This window comes from Terrapene carolina, unplaced genomic scaffold, assembly GCF_002925995.2.
Source record: "Terrapene carolina triunguis isolate 2854851 unplaced genomic scaffold, T_m_triunguis-2.0 Scaffold58, whole genome shotgun sequence".
Lineage (NCBI taxonomy): Eukaryota > Metazoa > Chordata > Testudines > Emydidae > Terrapene > Terrapene triunguis.
The window spans coordinates 71,476,646-71,496,858 of record NW_020664409.1 but is presented as its reverse complement, the minus strand read 5'-3'; the positions used below and the strand labels follow the sequence as shown (position 1 = coordinate 71,496,858).

General features: G+C 43.6%; 1 protein-coding gene across 5 annotated transcripts in view; it reads left to right on the top strand.

Moving 5' to 3' along the window:
* The window catches only part of RUNX1T1 (RUNX1 partner transcriptional co-repressor 1), a 147,459-nt gene that overhangs the window by 123,029 nt on the left and 4,217 nt on the right, over positions 1-20,213 (top strand). For all 5 annotated transcript variants that reach the window (XM_024201773.2, XM_024201780.2, XM_024201758.2 and 2 more), the window contains one exon: positions 6,892-7,082. In XM_024201773.2, the coding sequence (XP_024057541.1) occupies positions 6,892-7,082 (191 nt within the window). The remainder of the gene's footprint in view (positions 1-6,891; positions 7,083-20,213) is intronic.

Below are 20,213 nucleotides of genomic sequence, written 5' to 3'. Positions count from 1 at the left end.
CTGTCCAGCTATGCAAGAAGAAGGACCGGAGACCCTGGACGTGGTTAGTCTTCAGTTTTATTCCTAAATGTCTGAGTGTACCCGGCAGATAAAATTGTACAGTGCCGGTAATTCCATAATCATTTACATATACCTGAGGGGCTGCTAGCAGTCCTTTCCCTTGCCTATCCTGCTTTCCAGGCAAGCTGTTGTTGTGACCTTGCCACCACCACCTCGTCAAATGAGGGTTAAGAGGACTATAAAGAAGAGGTGACTGATTCCCTGCCAGTCATAGGAGTCCCGTACTTCCCCCATTTCTGCTCCTTTAAAGAATACCTCCTTTAAATCCTATCCCAGTCCATTTTATCTGATCATTGTATCCATTTCCTATGGAGTACCTGCTCTGGACATCTGCCCCAAGCTTACAGAATGAGTTGCGACACCACAGTTTAACCTCCATTTTGTGGTTGTTTTGCCCCCAGTAAGCTCCCAGCCCACTTTGGGGGTGGCGAAAAACCCCACCTTGCCTTGGCCAATCTGGCGATGAGGGACAAATTCCCTCCCAGCTGCCCGAGAAAGGAGCAACTAGCATAATTCTCACAGCAGATCATGATGAAACCTGTTAATTTAGCTATTTTTGTGGGTGGGAGGGCAGCAGGAGAGCCGCCAGCTTTTTTGCCATCCTAGGCGGCGGAAGTTCTTGCCCCTGAAATGCCGCCCCCGACAGAGGCGGCGGAAGGTCCCGCCCCCAAAATACCGCCAATGACTGGGGCGGCTGAAGATCCGGCCGCCGCGGTTACCGCCCCCCACAGGTTAGCGCCCTAGGCGACCTCCTAGGTCGCCTAATGGGTTGCGCCGGTCCTGGAGGGCAGGTGCAGCTCAGCCTAGTCCAGGTGAAAAAGAGGCTTTTAGTCCACAGGCATGAGCACCTGGGGGCAATGGATTAGTGTCCTTAAGCTGACTTGGTGTGAATCTGCCCCCATGTAGCAGGTAACTCTTTGGCTCTCTAGCCCTTGAGAGGGCAACAAGCTTCTCCGACAAGCCAGATAAAAGGGCCCCATCGCTTAATGTGCGGTGAGGTCATTGTGCTGCTTTTCTGCTAGTCACATATGTGTCTGCTATGCTTATCTAGTAATATAAGGTCACAAAACCTGCAGCTTTTTTTGAAAGTAAATTTTAGGCTTACATTTTCAAAAGTGCCTACTAATGTTGGGTGCATCCATTTCTGAGTGACCAACTTGAGACACCGAAGGCCTGATTAAAGAGGTGTTGAGCACACACAACTCCAACTGAAGTCAAAAGATTTAGGGATTAAGCCAGAGGTGGGCAAACTACGGCCCACAGGCCACATCCGGCCCACGGGACCATCCTGCCGGGCCCCTGAGCTCTCGGCCGGGGAGGCTCGCCCTGGGCCCCTCCCCCACTGTCCCCCCCTCTCCCGCAGAGCCACGCCGCCGTGTGGGCAGCGCTCTGAGCGGTGGAGCTGCGCGCTCCTGCTGAGCAGAGCGGTAGCGTGTCTGGCTTCAGCTGGCGCGGCAGCCAGACATGCTGCTCTGCATGCTCTGCTTGGCACGGTAAGTGAGCCGGGGCCAGGGCCAGGGGGTTGTATAAGGGGCGGGGGACCCCAGGGGGCGGTCAGGGAGCAGGGGGCAGTTGGATGGGGTGGAGGTTCTGGGGGGGGCAGTCAGGGGACGGGGAACGGGGGGGTTGGATAGGCGTGGGATCCCAGGGGGGGCCTGTCAGGGGGCAGGGGTGTGGATGGGGCCGGGGCAGTCAGGGGACTGGGAGTAGGGGGGGTGGATAGGGGGTGAGGTCCCAGGGGGCGGGAAGTGGGAGGGGGCGGATAGGGGGCAGGGGCCAGGCTGTTTGGGGAGGCACAGCCTTCCCTACCCGGCCCTCCATCTAGTTTTGCATCCCCCATGTGGCGCTCAGGCCAAAAAGTTTGCCCACCCCTGGATTAAGCACTTGAAAATCAGGCATAGCTGTCTCCAGTTGGGCACTGAAAAGCTGAAGCATCAAAACATGAGTGAGCAACTTCTACAAGTTTAAAGTCCAGGGCTTTATTCCAGCAAATCATTTATGTGAACATGTGCTTAGCTTGTGGACTTCACTAGGACTAGCTACATGCTTAAAGTTAAGCACATGCTTACATGATTGTTGGAGCAAGGTTAGCATGCTCAGCATCTTGCAGGCTTGAGCCATAATAACCCAATTGAGCTCCCATAAAAGTCAGTTGAAAGACTGCCATTGATTTCAGTATGTAAGTCAGGCCCAAAAGACACTGTTTGTGTCAAGTAGAGCTTACTCCTGCAAGCAGTCCTATTGAATGCCTCTCTCTCTGGGGCTGCTCACATGAGTAAGAGCAGCTCAGCATGAGTGAATGTTGTAAGTGAACCCATGAATAAACACTAAACAAGCACCCAAATGATTAGCAGTTGTGAGGAAATTAAGAGGTCTTATACATACATTTGTTAGACTCGTGCGTCCTTAGCCACATTTTTCATGCTTTCTGATATTTGAAACTAATCACCCTTTCTCTCTCTGGAAGGGAAGTGGTGGCCTATGCCACTATTACTCTTTTTCTGTGGGAAGTCAAGTATTGTCTGTCTAGGAAAGTAAAATCTCTTCTTATAGTGTCCATAACTGCCATCAAGCTACTGTCCAAGTAACATGGGTTTTATTTTGAACTGTGACAATCAAATTTCCCTCACTGTCCATAAAGCCTTACTACTGGGGGGATTCTGCGTGACTACGTGCCCACAGAAAACGGCCCCCCTGCAGAATTCCAGTGCTTCCCTGCAGAAAACGGCAGGGAAGCAAAGGGAAACTAGGGGAGGGGCGGGGAAGACCATGGGCACAGTTTTTTTTGGGGGGGGGGGAGACTGCCCCCTCCAAAGAGAGGTGAGGTATGGGGGGAACACAGGGTTATGTGCCATTGCCCCCCACCACCATTTCTGCAAGTGCAGAGCTGCCCAGCTGAAGGAGGCTTCCTCTCTGCTCTGCTGACTCTGAACGCTGCCTCCTGGGTCCTAGTGTCAGTCGGGCTCCCCTTCTGTGTGCTGGGAGCCTTCCTGTTTTCTGTGCCACAGTGAGTGTCCATGGTGGGGCTGAGTAAGGGTGGGTGGAGGAAATGACGGAAGGGGGGGTGGGGGGAAGAGGTAGTGGGAAAGGAAGGGGGTGTGGAATAGGGCAGGGGAGGGGAATGTGGGAGTGAGGAGAGGGGAATGGAGAAGGATAGGGGAATTGGGGGATGAGGGGAGGGGAAGTGGGAGCCTGGCATGCAGCGTCCCTTCGGCAGCAGCTGGGGCTCCCCCATTAAGCAGGCCCTTCGAACCCTCACCCTGACAAGCCCTACCACCCTACACCTGGACCCCTCTGATGACCCCCACACCACCGATCCCCAACCAGCTGCACCTGGACCCCCAATCCATCAAGCCCCACTCCCCCAGCATATGCCCCCCCACACTAAGCCCCCCACACCCAGACCCCCCCCCGCTGAGCCCCAACCTTCTTCACCTGGATCCCTTGCAGAGTCCCATTGCCCCTGCACCCAGAACCCCCCAATGAGTCCCTGTGCATCCAGATCTCTGACTGAGCTTCCCGTGCCCAGATTGCCCCACACAGAAACCTCTCACCCCACACCTGGATCCCCCCACACTAAGTCCCTCCACACTTGTACCCTGCTGGGCTGAGCCTGCCCACCCACACCTGGTTCACCTGGTGCAGAGGGGCAGGGCACCAGGGTGTTTCTGGGGAAGGCCCAGCCCTTTCACTGTGTCAGGGTCAGGTGCAGCCTCACTGCCAAGTCCCTGTACAGGAGGAGGTGGGGGCTTCAGGGTGATCTCCCACCTCAATGCAGTCAGTGGCTTGTGCTCCCCACTATCATGCGGGAGCCACATTTATTTATTGACAAATAAAATTTGCAGAATTTTAAAATATTGTGTTCATAATTTTTAATTTTTTGGCGCAGAACTTCCTCAGGAGTAATAAAGCACTTCCAACTATTATGGGTTATCTATAATAATAGAATGTGCAGAAAATAAGTGTTTATGTGGAAGAATAGTTTCCTTTAGAGGTAGGGTCATATATTTGTACCGCACTGAAACACTGTTATTGCTTGGTGATTGAAAAAACAAATAAGCTTTTATCTCTTTTTGGCTTTGTTTGTGGTTATATTAATACAATCAGATATCACACCTGATATATCAACTCTCCATTTATATAATCAAATATAACTGAAAACCCAAAACACCATTTATAGTTCATCGAAAACCAGAGATATTTTCATTCTGCCCCAGCTTGTGGTCTCTAGAATGTTTTAAAACACTTTGACAACACCATTTGAGCCTTTGAGTAAGTTTTTACAATACAGAATTAGATTATAAACTATAGTAACTGAACCTATTTCCTCCCACCTTATGTACAGTAATCAAAATAAAAACAGTTTATCGGAATAAATGTGTATAAAGCATTGAACTACGAAATCTCTGTTAAATCTTGTAAAAACAATTTTAGCTGGGATTTCTAACCACTGCAAACCTCTCAATATTAGATTAAGATTTGACGAGATTATATAGTGCAGTGAAAGTGTCTCATACACATTTTTAAAAATATTTCCATTCATAGAAAATGCCATAAAGACTACAGATTTTTCTCTCAAAAAATGAGCTTTGTTAATAACTGTAGTTCATACAACGTAAAAGGTCTGTATTTAAGTTGCCTCCATTTTATAAAAATGGTAATAAAACTGCATCTGTACGTTTGCTGCTGTATATTTCTTTTCAAGCGATCAGAGAATGTTTGCAGTTGGTAATAAATATTCAAGCACCTTGCAAATGTCCTACCAATTCCCTTTGCTGATCTGTGTGTGCCTGTGGGACTAGAATAGGAATGCATAATTTAAATATAAATTGCCTGATTTGCATATACAATTAGTCAAGCTGCAGCTTTGATCGTAAGCAAAAATTATTGTCCTGTATTGCCACTTAGATAGAATTTTAATTCACCTTGCATATTCAAAGTAAATTAGGCCCTGGCTGTATAGTTGAAGGGTATGATTTTCCCCTTTCCTGATGCCCTCCCCACAAACAACATTTATGGTATGGTAATATAAAGGCATATTTTTAGCCTCATAAAATAAAGGCATAAGTTTTATCTCTAATTTTATTTCTTTCCTCTCCAAAACTTCAGTTTAAACATATCTCTTTGGAGCAGAGACTGTTTATTCATACATGTATGTACAGAGCCTACTTCAATAGGCACTAGCGTAACAGAAGTAGTTATCATTTTGAACAGGTTCAAATAAAGTCAATATGTGTCATTTGGATTGTGCATTCGTACTTTAAAATTAGGATTATTCATGATAATACAATAATTTGAAAAATTTGCTTCTTTAAATGATGCTACTATAACAAAGCAAATGACATCAAGTGTTGGGATTACCAGCTGCAAATGTAAAGCTCTAAACTGGGGAAAGTTGTGGATTTCCCACACTTGTATATACACACACATGTATGTGAAATACTGAACAAAACCCAAAGTAACCGTAGCACATTTGTAACTCTTACATTTTTAATCTACAGTCAAACATTTTTATTAGGAATCTATGTTTTTAATTAGACAGAACATTTAATTAAGGTGCTTTTTAAGTGGGTGAAACAATTAAGTGCAAACACTTGAGTGAAACATGTCATAATTAGTTTTAATAGAGTGTTAATTGGTACTAGGTTTGCCAAGTTAATAATTACTGCTTATTAAATTTTCAATTAATCATTGTCATTTTGCTTTGAATAAAGATGAAAATTAGATAAACTAATTCAGGGGGAGGATGGTTTCCTTGTTAATTAGAGCAGTTAATTTTTTAAAAAAGAAATTACTTGTTTTACTTGTCAGTTGAAAGCTTGTACATTAGTAAAATCTTTGCATTCTTCTTGCATCAAAAACTGAATAACCAATTCATGACAACTCATGTTTTACAGGGTAGCCTAGTAGAATGTATTACACTAATTCATACTGGATAATTTAATTGCAATGATTTATATCTGTCTAAGACAACACTAAGGCTCTGATTTTAACAAATCAGTTATGCACATGTCTGTGTGTGTGCCTACTTCCCATTGACTTCAATGTGCTGAAGTGACTTGCTGAATCAGGGCCTAATTCTTCAAAATATAAATGTTGGTTTGGAACAGAGATCAATTGGTAAGAACTAAAACAAAAAAGCAATGTGTTTAGACACAAAACTGGAAACATTGAAACTTACCTTTTGCATTAGAAAACTACATATTCAGGAAATGACTTCAGAAGCACTAAAGTTAGATTATCTGTTTATCAATGACTTTGTTTTAAGAGGTGTATTAACTCTGAGCACCTTTTCATTATACTCTACATTGGGTTTTTATATACCAGAGAACCCATCAATGCCTTTAAGGGTGTGTATACCAGTGTCCTGCCCTGGTTTACAAAAGATTAAAACCAGAATGTTACTTATTATTATTTATTTATTATTTGTATTATTCTAGTGCCTAGAGCTAAAAATGTTCACAGTGTCATTTCTCAATTAGTTACTTTCATAGAATTCTTTCATAAATCTAGTCCTCTGCAGAACAAATTTGTCAAGCAAAATATTCAAAAAGATACAAAAGGATAAACTGAAGATCAGAAACAGCTACACTTTTATACTGCCCAGCATTTACTATCTGAGCACTTTATGTGCTCCTCAGATGATGGGGAAGTAGAAGGAGGGAATAGCTCAGTGGTCATAGGGACTCAATTTCATCCTTATCCTACTTCAGGAAGTGATGAGGCATACTATTAGCAGGGTATATGCTTCCTTTGTGCATTGTTCCCTCTAATCAAACAGTCCTGTACCAAACCTATTGTGCTGATGAAGACTTCTTGCCTTGTTTGTAGAGGAAGCAGTCAATGAAGTAAAACGTCAGGCGATGACAGAGTTGCAAAAGGCAGTGTCAGAGGCAGAACGGAAAGCCCACGACATGATCACTACAGAGAGAGCTAAAATGGAGCGCACTGTTGCAGAAGCCAAGCGACAGGCTGCAGAGGATGCATTAGCTGTTATCAATCAACAGGAAGATTCAAGTGAGGTAAGGAGTTCAGTAGGAGGGGAGTCATCTCAAAGTTTACTCAGAAGTATACCAAAGCGGAGCTTTGTTGTCAGAGTTTGAATCCACCCAGCCTCCTGCAATAAAGAATTAATACTCAATTTTTTTTCCATTTTTTGTTTGCTTGTTTATCTTTGTCTAAGACCATAAGAATGACCATACTGGGTCAGACCAAAGGTCCATCTAGCCCAGTATCCTGTCTTCCGACAGTGGCCAGCAATTGGTTCAGAAGAAAAGTCTGAAATGGCTTTAAATTGATTGGGAGCAGGGGAATGAGGCAATAAGAATAATGAAGTGATGGGAATATAGTCTGTATATTTTCCATTTACTTTAGATGTAAAATTAAAATACTTTAAAATAACACAATCTACTTAAAATTGGTGGTTGAAACAGGGCCGGCTCCAGGGTTTTGGCCGCCCCAAGCAGCCAAACAAAAACAAACAAACAAAAAAAAAAGCTGCATCGCGGTCTGCGGCGGCAATTTGGCGGGAGGTCCTTCGCTCCGAGCCCGAGTGAGGGACCGTCCGCCGAATTGCCACCAAATAGCTAGACATGCCGCCCCTCTCCGGAGTGGCCGCCCCAGGCACCTGCTTGACAAGCTGGTGCCTGGAGCCGGCCCTGGGTTGAAATAACATTCAATGAACAATGATAAATAATGAAATTCTAATGTCCCCAAAATAAGTGACATTTATTTAGGCTTATAGCAAGGTAGCTAAAATTTTGTTTATTTTTTTTTTTTGCAAAGGGAGGGAGTTTGTGTAGACATGATCAGCACAAAACTAGATTCCTGGAAGAAAAAAATGTGTGTGCGGAGTTGCAAGAATGTTTCCTTAATTAGAATTTATTATTTCAGCTACAGAGATTATGTGTGAGCTGAAGGGCGGGACAAACAGCATCTGGCAAGAGAAAAATAGAATGAAAGAGCGACAAAGAGTAAAATAGGAATGAGCATGGTAAACCTCAATTCAGACTTGAACATGATAGTGGAAGCTTTGAATTCTTGTGGTATGGGACATATGGCAGCATATATAGCAGGAAGTCAGGAGTGAAAGAACAACAGACTTATTGCCAGTGCTGAAGTGTTTTGGATACAATGCAGGGCCGGCTCCAGCATTTCTGCCGCCCCAAGCAAAAAAAAAAAAAAGCCGCGATCGGCGGGGCAGTACAGCGGCAGGTCCTTTGCTCCTAGAGGGAGTGAGGGACCTGCCGCCCCCGAATTGCCTCAGGTGCCGCCCCTCTCCCTTGGCCGCCCCAAGCACCTGCTTGTTCAGCTGGTGCCTGGAGCCGGCCCTGATACAATGAAATCTTATGTCATTTAGAGAAGAAAGAAACATTAACATCCGTGTGGAAAGGAAACTCATGATTAAAAATGCCCTTATAAACTGTTGCTAAATTTATGATAGCCACTTTAACAGCTATTTCAAAATAAAATATGGTAACCAGAGAACATTGCTCTCATAAACTATTGGGAGGTGTTAAAAAAATGTAGAAAAGCATGTTTTTATGCAAATTCCATATCAGAGGGAATTGGCAAACTAATAGGTGTGTTGTATCGCATTATATATTTATGTACATTATTGCAAAAGCATTTTAATTACTGCATTTGCTAGTAATGTAGAAGAATGACTTAGGTTGAAGAGATTCAGATGAGGAAGTTGCACCATGCTGTAAGAACTGGCAAAAATCACAAGCTGATAAATCAGTGGCATGCTGCAATACATAGCCATAATTTGAGAGAGCATAAGAATTTAATTCATACCAGACTTCTCTGGAGATGAAAGACCATTGTGGGAACATTGGATGCCCAGAGTTTTTCCATAATGCGTAACAGATGAATAACAAGAAGACAAAAGGAATTAATTTTCAGCATCTGAAAGTTTCTCAGGAAAAAGAGAGACTGAGGGAAGTGTAGGCACCCTTTAAGTACCAACTATTCCATTGCAGAATTAAATGAGACATAAATTCAAATTATTGGCATTTTCTAGCTAAGATATTCAAGGGCATTTCCCCCCTCATATATTCGCATAAAGGGTATTTGTCTGACATATTGTCTGACAGCTATGATCATTAAACTGCTATCATTTTCATGTGTAAATACAAATGATTCCTATTATGAAAGCTGAAATTCCAAAGGTAAATGCCTCAGAGGAAATTGTAAAATTAATCTATTTAGTGAGTAAATATACAGTAGCCGGGATCAATGCAACACCTGTTATCTGCCAATACACACAGACCATTCTCCCCCAAATAAGAGTGCACCCAAAGGAATGCACACTGGGCATTTTTATGCAAGTTCTCCTGGATTCCTGAATGGTAGCACTTCTGGCAGTGGCAACATAGGAACAACCATCTCTATCTAACACTATAGTTTCATTTCCAGAGGTATTGTTTACTGGTATGTTAATTGCCTGGAAATACAAATTAAAAAGTTTTCCTTTAGCCTGGTTCCAAAGGGATGTGGATAAAAAGGATATCCATTCTACCCCAGAGCCTGTGAATAAACATTATTTGCAGGCCTCTAAATTCATCTCATCTCCAGTCAACTGGCAAGCATCCTGGCAAGATCAGACCAGACTTTAAAAATCTATTTGAAAAACAAATCTAGTGACCTGGTCCTGCAGTCTTCACTCAGGCAATGCATTGTAAGTAACAGTCCCTTTTTGGAGACAGGGTGGCTAAGTGGATGAAATTTGTGTGTGCCAGATTAGAGATCGAGGCCAAATCCTAACCCTACTGCAATGGTGTATGGGAACCATACCTATCTTATAGTTTATGTAGTCTAGCACTGTCCATTATAAGCCTCTATTTTCAGTTGCTTGTAATTTTACCAAACTATAGCCACTTGGGGTAAAATTTACTCTCTGTTGGAGTGACTTTTTTTAAGGTTCTGTAAAAATGGTTCAGCCATTTCCAAGAATGAGGTTAGTGGAAAATAGGTAGTTTTGCCCATGTTGACGCATGTTTACAACGTTTTCCTTTTTGAAAAAGATTTAGGCCCTTTAGGGTTCAAAGGAAAAACTTGAAATTTGTTATGGGGTCAGAGACGACTCTTTTGATCTCGCTGTGAGAAGCCATCCTGTTTTGTACCAGATGTAAAGATATAAACCTCAGTACATTTCTATGTTCAATAGACCTTGTTAGAGACATGTTGCTAAAATCTCTAAAATTAAATGTGTACTGTACATGCTTCAGCCAGACACAACTCCTTGTGTGCTAAGTGCACTGAGCATGCTCCTAGGCACAGATCTCTAGACAGCAGGTTGTTGTTTCTCCCACCCTGTAGGCATACAGGAAGGCAAGGTGAACACCATGAAGGGACTAAATTTTAATCACAGCTCTTTCTACTAACTGGTGGTGAACTGGTGTTAATTCTGTGTACTTCACAGCCCTTATAATTAGAGCCCTGTGTGGATACAAAATTTGCATCCACATCCGATCCGCAATCCACAAAAATGATCCGTGGATATCCGCAACCCGCAGATGTTGATATCCACGGATATAAAGCAGATATCAGTGGATTTTCAGGTCTCTACTAATAGCTCCACAGGTCACCGTGCACCAGTGATGCAAAGCTGTGCCAAGCCCCCAACCCTCAACTGCCCTCCACTTCTCCCCAGAGACCTCCTGCCCTACCGCCCACCCACTCTGTCCCGGCCGTACCTCCTTCCCCACTCCAGGAAAGGAGGCTACAATCCTGGGCCCTCATGTGCAGCGCCGCCCTCCCAGTCGCGGGCTTGGATACCTCTATGCAGCTGCAGCAGCTCTAATACACGCAGACCCGGCCGGGACAGACAACGGCGACAACTACTCTCCTCACAGCATCCGCCGCTGCCACATGCTAATTTAAATTACAACCACACCTCTTTCAAAATGGCACTTTGCTCACTGGGCAGGAGCACTTGGTCGCACTCCCTTCTGGGAGTTGTAGTTTCCTCCTCTGTCCAAGCAAGCTGGGGACTAAAGCTCCTAGAATACCCAGCGGGATATTGCCACTGCAGCGTGATTCAGAGAGATGAGCTGGAGCCTGAGGGCTGAGTGACATGTGGTGAGTGTGTGCTGCAGAGCCCCACGTGGATACAAAATTCGTATCTGCATCTAAGCTGCGAGCTGCAAAAATGGTCCGTGGATATCTGCATCCGTGGATGTGGGTATAAAGCGGATATCCTTGGATTTGCGGGGCTCTATTTTTAATTGAGCAAGGCCTCCATGCCTCTAGTTCAGGACGCCAGCAGCTATAATTTCCCAGCATTGTACAGCTGGGGTAATTGAGAGTTGCAAAAGGTCACTTCTGGTAGAGCTGGGAATCAAACTCAGGGGCCAATTTCTGTTCTGTGCCCAGAAGTGCCACTCAAAAGAAGCAGCCCAGGAACGGAGCGGACAGAAGTGGCTTAAAGCCGTCTTTGCACCTTCCTGGTTCTAGGCTGCTCAAGGGGTGATGAAGCCATCAGCCTACATTAGTCCAATTTACAGTAGCCTTACTCAGCTGCTCATTGGCTTCACCAGTCTGGAATGCAGACGTCTCTGACCACTCCCCATTCTGCCCCCGGCATGACCCTATTTAGAAGATTGCAGGTGAGATCAGTGTAGGGCCACATTAATCAGCTGTACTCTGCCCATGACTGGGAAAAATTCTCCCAATGGCAGCTCCACTCCTTTGGCCCCTGTACACCACTGGAGTGGGGTTAGGATTTGACCTCAGATTTCTAAGCTGGCAGCCAAACATTTTATCCACTCAGCCACCTTTTCTCCTTACAAGGCATTTATATATTGTCTGGCACAATGGAGCCCTGGCCTGGTTGAGGCCATGTGTTGCTACTGCAATATAAATGCTTAATGGTAAAATGTATGCACCTGACTGTGCTCTCTGTAACCACTTGCACACATGTCCTTCCTGAGCCAGGAATAGAGCATATGGGCTCAGGTTCCTGATTCCCAACATTCCTCCACTGTCGAATGCATAGTTGTACAAGTCACTGAACAAGGTCTGGGTCACATCCCTCTCTGGTGCCTGGTCTACACAGAGGATAACAACCTACTCCTGCTACTAAACTATGCCAGGTATACACTGTAGATACAATTGCCTCGGTTCCAATGCTGCTGATGACCCAGTTGGGGTGGGGGGGGGGAATGGAGTCAACATGATTTCACACAATGGAATTTGTTTTTTCAGTTGCTAAGAACGTTCAGGCTGTTAAGTAAAAATCCCCAAAGTTAGGATATGCCAGATTTAAGGTTGCTCATACAACCTATGGTTCCTGAGAGCATATGCAATATGATACAGTCTTTCATTACACGATCATATACTATTTGATCTCCATGACCCCTGTCTCTTACTGGCATTTCCTAACATTTGAGTGTTTGATTTTACAACCTTTAACATTTGTATTAAGTCTTCGAGAAAACTACCCTGGCATAGCTTTTCTATATACAGTAGAACCTCAGAGTTACAGACATCTCGGGAATGGAGGTTATCCGTAACTCTGAAATGTTCATTAACTCTGAGCAAAGTGCAGTTCGGGCTCCAGTTCCAGCAGCTGATACTCCAAGCCAGGTTCCAGCAGCAGCTGAGCTCCCTCCTCAGTGCGGGCAGCTTCCTTGCAGGCAGCTTCTTTCCCTGGGTCGGACTGCAACCTTGTCCCCATTCCGGCCCGGGGTGTGTGGGGAAAACAGACCCCAGTGCTGGTCCTGCTCTGCCAGCTGCCTTGGGCTGGCAGTCCCAGCAGCTTCACTTCTAGATATAAGTGGCTGCCCCATGCGTGGGGGAGGAGGTTGAAATAGGGGGAGGGGGACAAGCAGCCCAGATGTGCCTACCTTTAAGATTGTGGCACAGTACAATACAGTATTTGTTCTTAAATTTGTTCTTAATTTAATGGGGGGAGGGATAGCTCAGTGGTTTGAGCATTGGCCTGCTAAACGCAGGGTTGTGAGTTTAGCCCTTCAGGGGGCCACTTAGGGAACTGGGGTAAAAATCTGTCTGGGGATTGGTCCTGCTTTGAGCAGGGGGTTGGACTAGATGACCTCCTGAGGTCCCTTCCAACCCTGATATTCTATGATTCTTTTGTTGTTGTGGTGGTTTTTTTTTTTTTTTGTCTCTGCTGCTGCCTGATTGGTTACTTCCAGTTTCACATGGTGTCCGGTTGACCGGTCAGTCCGTAACTCTGGTGTTCATATCTCTGAGGCCAATCAAACAAGAAAAATTACTGCTTTGCAAGAGAATAGAACCAAGTTGAACAATGAGCTGAGGAGAGTAAAGCAATGGGAGTCGCAGGCAGAGAGGAGATTCAGTAGTAAAAGTTAAGTTCCTCAACAATGAGGAAGAAGAAATAAGCAGCAAAGATACGATGTGGGGGAAGTAGCCAGTCAGGACCACCCATCTCATTAAAGTGAGCTTATTGTCATGTACTCTCATTAATGCTGGTCCAGTATTAATGATCTAGTAATGTGAAGCCAAACACTTAAGAAGTGGCCCACAATATTTTGAGAAATATGAGACACACAGCATTATAGTATTTCGTTTTTATTTCTCCACTGACCAGATTCCCTGTCAGATGGTACTTTTTGCTTTTGTTTGAATTGTTCTTATTTACTGAGTAATGCCATTACTTCAGTGCCTATATTGTATTTAAAATGGGAGTTCTCCATAAACCTTGAGATTGGCTTGCACTCATCAGGTTTTTTTTATGGGGAGAGTTCCAAGGAATTGTACAGATCCTGGGCTGGAAGTAAACCACAGCCTCTTAGGGATAGTGTGTTTAAAAGCAAAAAGACAGAAGCAGGCCTACCTGTCAGCATGACTATTTCAGAACCACAAATTATTTCTCTACTACTTCCTTACAATTACAGAAAAGGAAACTAGGCAAAGGATGATCCGTTCATCAGTAGCTGATTTGGCTAAGAACCAAAACATATGTGAGCAGCTACTCTTTAATGACTGCCGTGCTTGCTTTGGCTGTAACATACTGTTGTGCAAATCAGTTTTAATAGTAAGGGTGAACAGCTTAGCAAAGAGACATAGTAAATTTACTGGCCAGATTATTGAAAAAATTAAAACATCTGTCTCTGCTCCAGTATAAAATGCCACTGAAAAATCTAACACTCACGGTGTTCTTCACCACTCTCAAGGGGAAAAAACATGGATGTGATAGTTCACTCCAGTTGAAGCAGATGCTTTTTTTGTTCAGACATCTGCTTAGATAAAACAAATGTGTAACTGGTCCAACACTGCTTTTAAGGATTGTGTAGGGTTAAGGCTTGTTTACATTATCGAGTTGTATGGTGTGTCTGAATATTACACGTATTCGACATGCTTGTGAACACAAAGGGGCCTGGTCTATGCTGACCGGTCAGTTGTGGTCAGGATTGTGTCATCTAACTTGACACTTCACACTCATGTTTGAACCATAAAAGGTAATGTACAGAAGCCTGATTTCTATGCCTGTTGCACACTAAACACATTCACATGCTAATGTATTTTATTTGTGGTGGTCGCAGCTTGGATTTCTAAACAATAACACATCAATGGTTTGGGTAAACCCTGAGTACTTAGCTATCACCTGTTACTTAATCCCAGACTTCTGCAGCTTGGAGACAATTTTGCATGTGGTGGTGTATTTTGGCACCTTTAAAATCCCTACCTATTGTGGCTATGTGACTTAGGAACACAAATTGCATAGACTTTCAATGGGACTTGGGTGGACTTTTCAAAAGTGCCTAGGTCCCATTCAAAATCAATGGGACTTGTATTGCTTAGTCACGCTGGCACTTTTGAAAATCATCCCCCATGACAATAAGTGCTGTATAAATACACCTAAATGTATTTGTACACATCCTTTATTTCCTGGGTGGACTGGCTCGTGGCTTTTTTTAACACTATTGTGCAATCAGTAACCCATGCATATTCTTTTTTTCTCTTTATTGATTAACTTTTAGTGCAGACAGTTAGGTTTCCCAGTACTCTGCAGTAGGTGCAATATTATTACTCCCTCCAGGCAATACCAGGAAATCTGGGCTCTTAACATAGCTAGGCTTAACACTACAGTATTATGTGCCTTTCGTAGGAAAGTGGAGAATGTCAGAAACTTTGTTAACGGTGACTCTGCACAGTATGGCACCATATTTGATATTTCAAAGTAGATCACCTTTTAACATCTTAAGATACTTTTATTTTTTTGAGCCAGCTCCCTTCTGAGTCTCAACAGGAAATAGAAGAGCAAAGCAAATACTATAATAATGGAAATATTTCAAAAAGATGGCTAGTTATGGCAAGAGTGTAGGGCAAAATGGCTTGCCAAACGCAATGTGTCAGCAAACATTCAGCCTTAGTGCTAGAGATCTCCAAGATCTCCTTTGTTGACAAGGCCAAAAAAGACTCAGAGTTATTAGCTGCATCCACCTGTTGAAGTAATGCACTGCCAAGGATTTTGGAGGGTAGGAATCCACACAAATTTTAAACAGCGATGGAGCAATTGTTTTTCTATAGACATGGGCTAATGGAACAGCAAAAGTAGGAAGTCTGATGGGTTCTGCAACCTTTGTGGGAGAGAAGGTTGACACTTTTCTGCATTGGAATAGCTCACCAAACTTCATGGAAAAGTAGAATTGCACAGGATGGACAACTGGGACTATAAACTAAGTAATGACTCTTTTTCCTGGCTGGATCTTCAATCGGCAGTTGCACGTTTTGAGTCATTGCCACATCAAACTAGTTCTTTTGCTCACCAGAGAGATTGCTGTCATCCAAACTTCAATCACAAAGGATTCTTTCTATGTAAGCACTACTAGAGCCATGCACTACAGAAATAAGAGGTGATGCACCAAGCCCCTGAAGACAATGAATGCCTGTGCAACTATGCATACACTGGGTGTAATACAACTTATGGAGATATACCCAAGCTAGCTTTAATATAGCTAACTCAGGTACCGGTAGCACTGAAGCTGCTTTAGTGTGAGCTAGCCATGTGAGTAATTGCCCAGGGTTTCTGGTGAGCTTCTACAGCCCATGCTGAAGAGACTTCACTGTTCCAGTACTCAAGTTAATTATATTAAAGGTAGCTCATGGATGTCTACACGAGCTGCAGTCACAACGTATAATATTGCTCATACCTTCTTTTTATGAAAGCTGTTTGAAGCTGATAAATCTTGAAAATAAAGTAGATCAGAACCAGGAAGAGGATAATCTTTGGTCCAAGACTTTCTGAATGACAATTGATTTCACTTTGTGAGTTGAGGGAGATGTAGTGAACATTATTCTGGAAGATGAAAATGGGACCTGTGGCTTAGATTCAAGGCCAGATCCTCATTCAGCCAAACCCCATTAAGTCAATCCATCCTTGGAGTCAGTGAAACTAAATTTGAGTTACATAGGCTGAAAATCTGGCCTTCTGTGTATAGCCTAACTAGTGCACAAGGAGTCTAAGGTCCCTATGGATCCAGTCATTCCAGTATTAGGATACATCTGGAACTCAGTACAAAACAAGAACTGGTGTTGCAGTACATTAGGCCAGTACTTAAGGGGTTGTATAAAAGATGAAATCACATTAAAAATCCATAGCTGCATTGTTTGCTTTATTTAAATACAGAAACTTTGCTCAATTTCATATAGACACATTATGTTACCATATGGATTGTAGCATGACATAGTACTGATTCCTTGATGTGTATTCCCAGATAACAATGGTGAGGTCTGTACTATTCTGTAAAAGAAGTCCTTGTGGGACCAGTGGATTGTATGCTACAAAATACAGCTAATATGGCAATGCAAGTATCCTCACGAACAGGGGCGGCTCCAGGCACCAGTGCACCAAGCGCGTGCCTGGGGCAGCGAGCCGCGTGGGGCAGCCTGCCGGTCGCCGTGAGGGCGGCAGTCAGGCTGCCTTCGGCGGTGTGTCTGTGGGAGGTCCGCCAGTCCCGCGGTTTTGGTGGCAATTCGGCGGCGGGTACGCCGAAGGTGCAGGACGGGCAGACCTCCTGCAGGCATGCTGCCGAATCCGCGTTACCAGCGGCCGCCAAAAGCCACCTGACTGCCGTGCTTGGGGCGGCAAAATACATAGAGCCGCCCCTGCTCACAAATGCATACTTGTTACCAATTTACACAGAAAGACTGTTCTTTAGTACTTTTAAATACAATAATTTGGTAAATAAACGGGGGTGCAAGAACTTTAAAATGAATTTTATGTGCATTTTTTCTCACAATTAGACTAAAGTTGTAAAGTCCTGTTGAATTATAACTGATACATGCAGTGGACAAAAGCACGTACCAGACAATGTAGGGACACATTAGGTAATCGCTTATAAAGCGTTGATTTAGAGCTGTAGAGCGACTAAGAGTTTTAATAAAATCTAGCACCCATATAGCACTTTACATGTTCAAAGCATTGTAGAGACTTCAGATGATTTAATTAATAAAATAGCCAGTTCAACAAAATACTCGTAAGATGTAAGTGACTTTGTTTTCTATCACAAAAATGCATTTTGGGACAGCTAGTTGCATCATGACATTGTGGGTCTAGCTTGAGAGTTTGTAACATCCTACTATGCAGATTTATAAGAGACAAGCACAGTACTTAATTTGTAATGAAAGAGGTGATGGGACTCAAGCCATTTTTTTACGTTCATAACTGACGCAGCAAGCCCAGGGGTGCCAGAGCTATGAACTGCCAAGCCTAGAGGTGCTAGGGCTCAGCCTGGCACAAATTAAGCACTGGACAAGCACTTCTGCTCAGGTAGAATCTAGCACATCAAGTTCAAAACAAGTCCAACTAGGGAGGCAAAAAAGAGGATTTTTAAAAACTTGGCTTTTATTTGTTGAATAGAAACTTGACTAGATAGAGGCTACATTTTCCAGCACCAAAATTTTTTACAATGAATATACCCAGTACTGCAATCAAACCTACACTAAGGGACTTGTGCACCTGTAGAGAGCCCTGCTGATTTCAGTGGTACTGCATGTGGGCTAAAGGGTCTTCCCGTGAAGGTCTGCTTAGAGAATCAGGACCCTTTTTTGGATAGGGAATGAACAAGAATACTCAATTCTGCAATTCTAAAAATCAGTATAACCAAACAAGGCTGGTTATTGCCAGTTCAGAAGTAACTCTGTGCAAGCACGTTCCAGATAGAATTGTATGCCGCTTATTGCTGTGCACACAATTACAAAAATCATTTGTATTGAAGTTACTTTTCACTGTGGTGACAAAAAAGTGTGCTTGTTTAAAAAAAAAAAAAAGTTAAAATGCATTTAAAAATATAGTGACGCTATCCAGTCTGAATGGCAGTAATGTGGTGATACCACTCCAGAACTGGACTGAGTCTAAGCAGAATTAACCTGAGATCATGAACACTGAATCAAAACCAGGTGATGCCAGACACGGAGTCTGAATTTCCAACAGTTTAACTACCAAAAACATCTGTTTCTGTGTGTTTGTAATTCCACCTTTTTTAAAAAGTGTTTTAAAAGATGTGAACAATTTTACAAATTAAAAAAAAAAGTCCCCAGCACATGTATTTGTAATTACCTCGTTTAGTCTGTGTGTTTAATCAGTTTGAATTGAGAATGCCATGTACATCTGATTTCAATCTGAAGGAGCCAGTGAGTATTGGACAGTTACTCTTCTTGCATCTGCCAGAATATTCCTGCGCCAAAAAAAGGATAGAACTAACACCAGGTTATTTTCTAAAGAAGCCACTTGACTCCAATTAAATGTTTAACTTCCTTAAAATATTGTTTTGGATTTAAGTCTTTGTTCTGTTCTGTAATTGGGATTTTTTTTATGTAGTTTAGGAATATCACTTGTAGGTTGGATGTGCTCCAGCACCCAGCTGGCATTGCGAGGGACTGTAGGGAAGTGAACGGCATAGTCTGTGGTTGCTACTCTGAGTAGGGCTCAGAGCGGGGAGTTCATGGATGTGGTTCTGTCTGGTTTTATTCCTGATAAAGATATCTTTTTCAATCGTATTTGAAAAGTGAGGGAATTTTTAAAATGTATAGTCTTGCTTTCTTGATGTACAATTAGAGGCTAGGAAACGCTGTGTCTATCAGGCTGCTGTGATGTTCTGTATAGTGGGCCAAATTGTGAAGTCCTTCCCAGACAAAAATTCTATTGACTCACTTGATGGGAACTGAGTAAGGATTTTGTCCTTTAGCCTATTGTGGGCTACTGTGTGATAGCCTCTTAGGCTCTGTGCAAAGATTTAGGCATGCCCTTAATGTGGGGCAGTGAGTGGGCCAATTTGAGTCCAGTGGGACTACTCACTTGCTCAAAGTTAAGCATGTGCTGAAGGGTACATCTACACTGCACACACCTTACACCAGCACGTAGATTACATACATTGCACACACCCCAAGCACTAGTATAGATAGCAGCACTGCTTAGACAAATAGCATAGAGACACACCAGAACCCTGGGCGTATGTACAGGGCTCTACTTACCCAAGCAGTGCCTCCCTTGTCGACACTGCTGTTTTTGGCAGTGTATTGTTCCATAGCCTCCCTGCTGCTGGGGTCTTTCCCCTCCACAGAGAAAGACTCTGGCAGTGGGGAAAGGCTCTGGCATTGGGGGAGGCAGCAGAGAAAGGCTCTGGTAGCTCCCCATTGCCTCCCCCCTGGCAGAGCCTTTCATGGCTGCATATTGCTACACATAGCAGTGTGGATGCAGCCAGCTTTTCACTGTGGTGTGAAGCTGCACACAACCTACCCACTGCTGCTAGTTGTGTGCTGCACACATACAGATACGTAGCCTAAGTCTTTGCAGGATTGGGGTTTTACCTGTGATGTATATTCTTCCCTCACATTTTAAATAACTTGATTTCCCTTCTTCTGGGGGATTTTTAAAGAAATATAAATCTGGCAGAGAAATTGTGAAATTTTAGGGCACTTACAGCTTATCAGCATAGTGATGAGAGCTGAAAATCTCAAGTGATTTGTTAGACTAAATGAACACAAAAGTAAACCTGAAGCTTGTGTGCCACAAGCTGACATCTAGAGCAGTGATTCCCTTTTTAGTGTCTGCCCTAATTTCTCAAGGCCAAAATCCCTGGAGTAATTCTGCTAAAGTCAGTGGAGTTAACCCAGGGCTGAATCTGCCCCAAGGTATCTGAAGTATTTATGTATTAACCCCT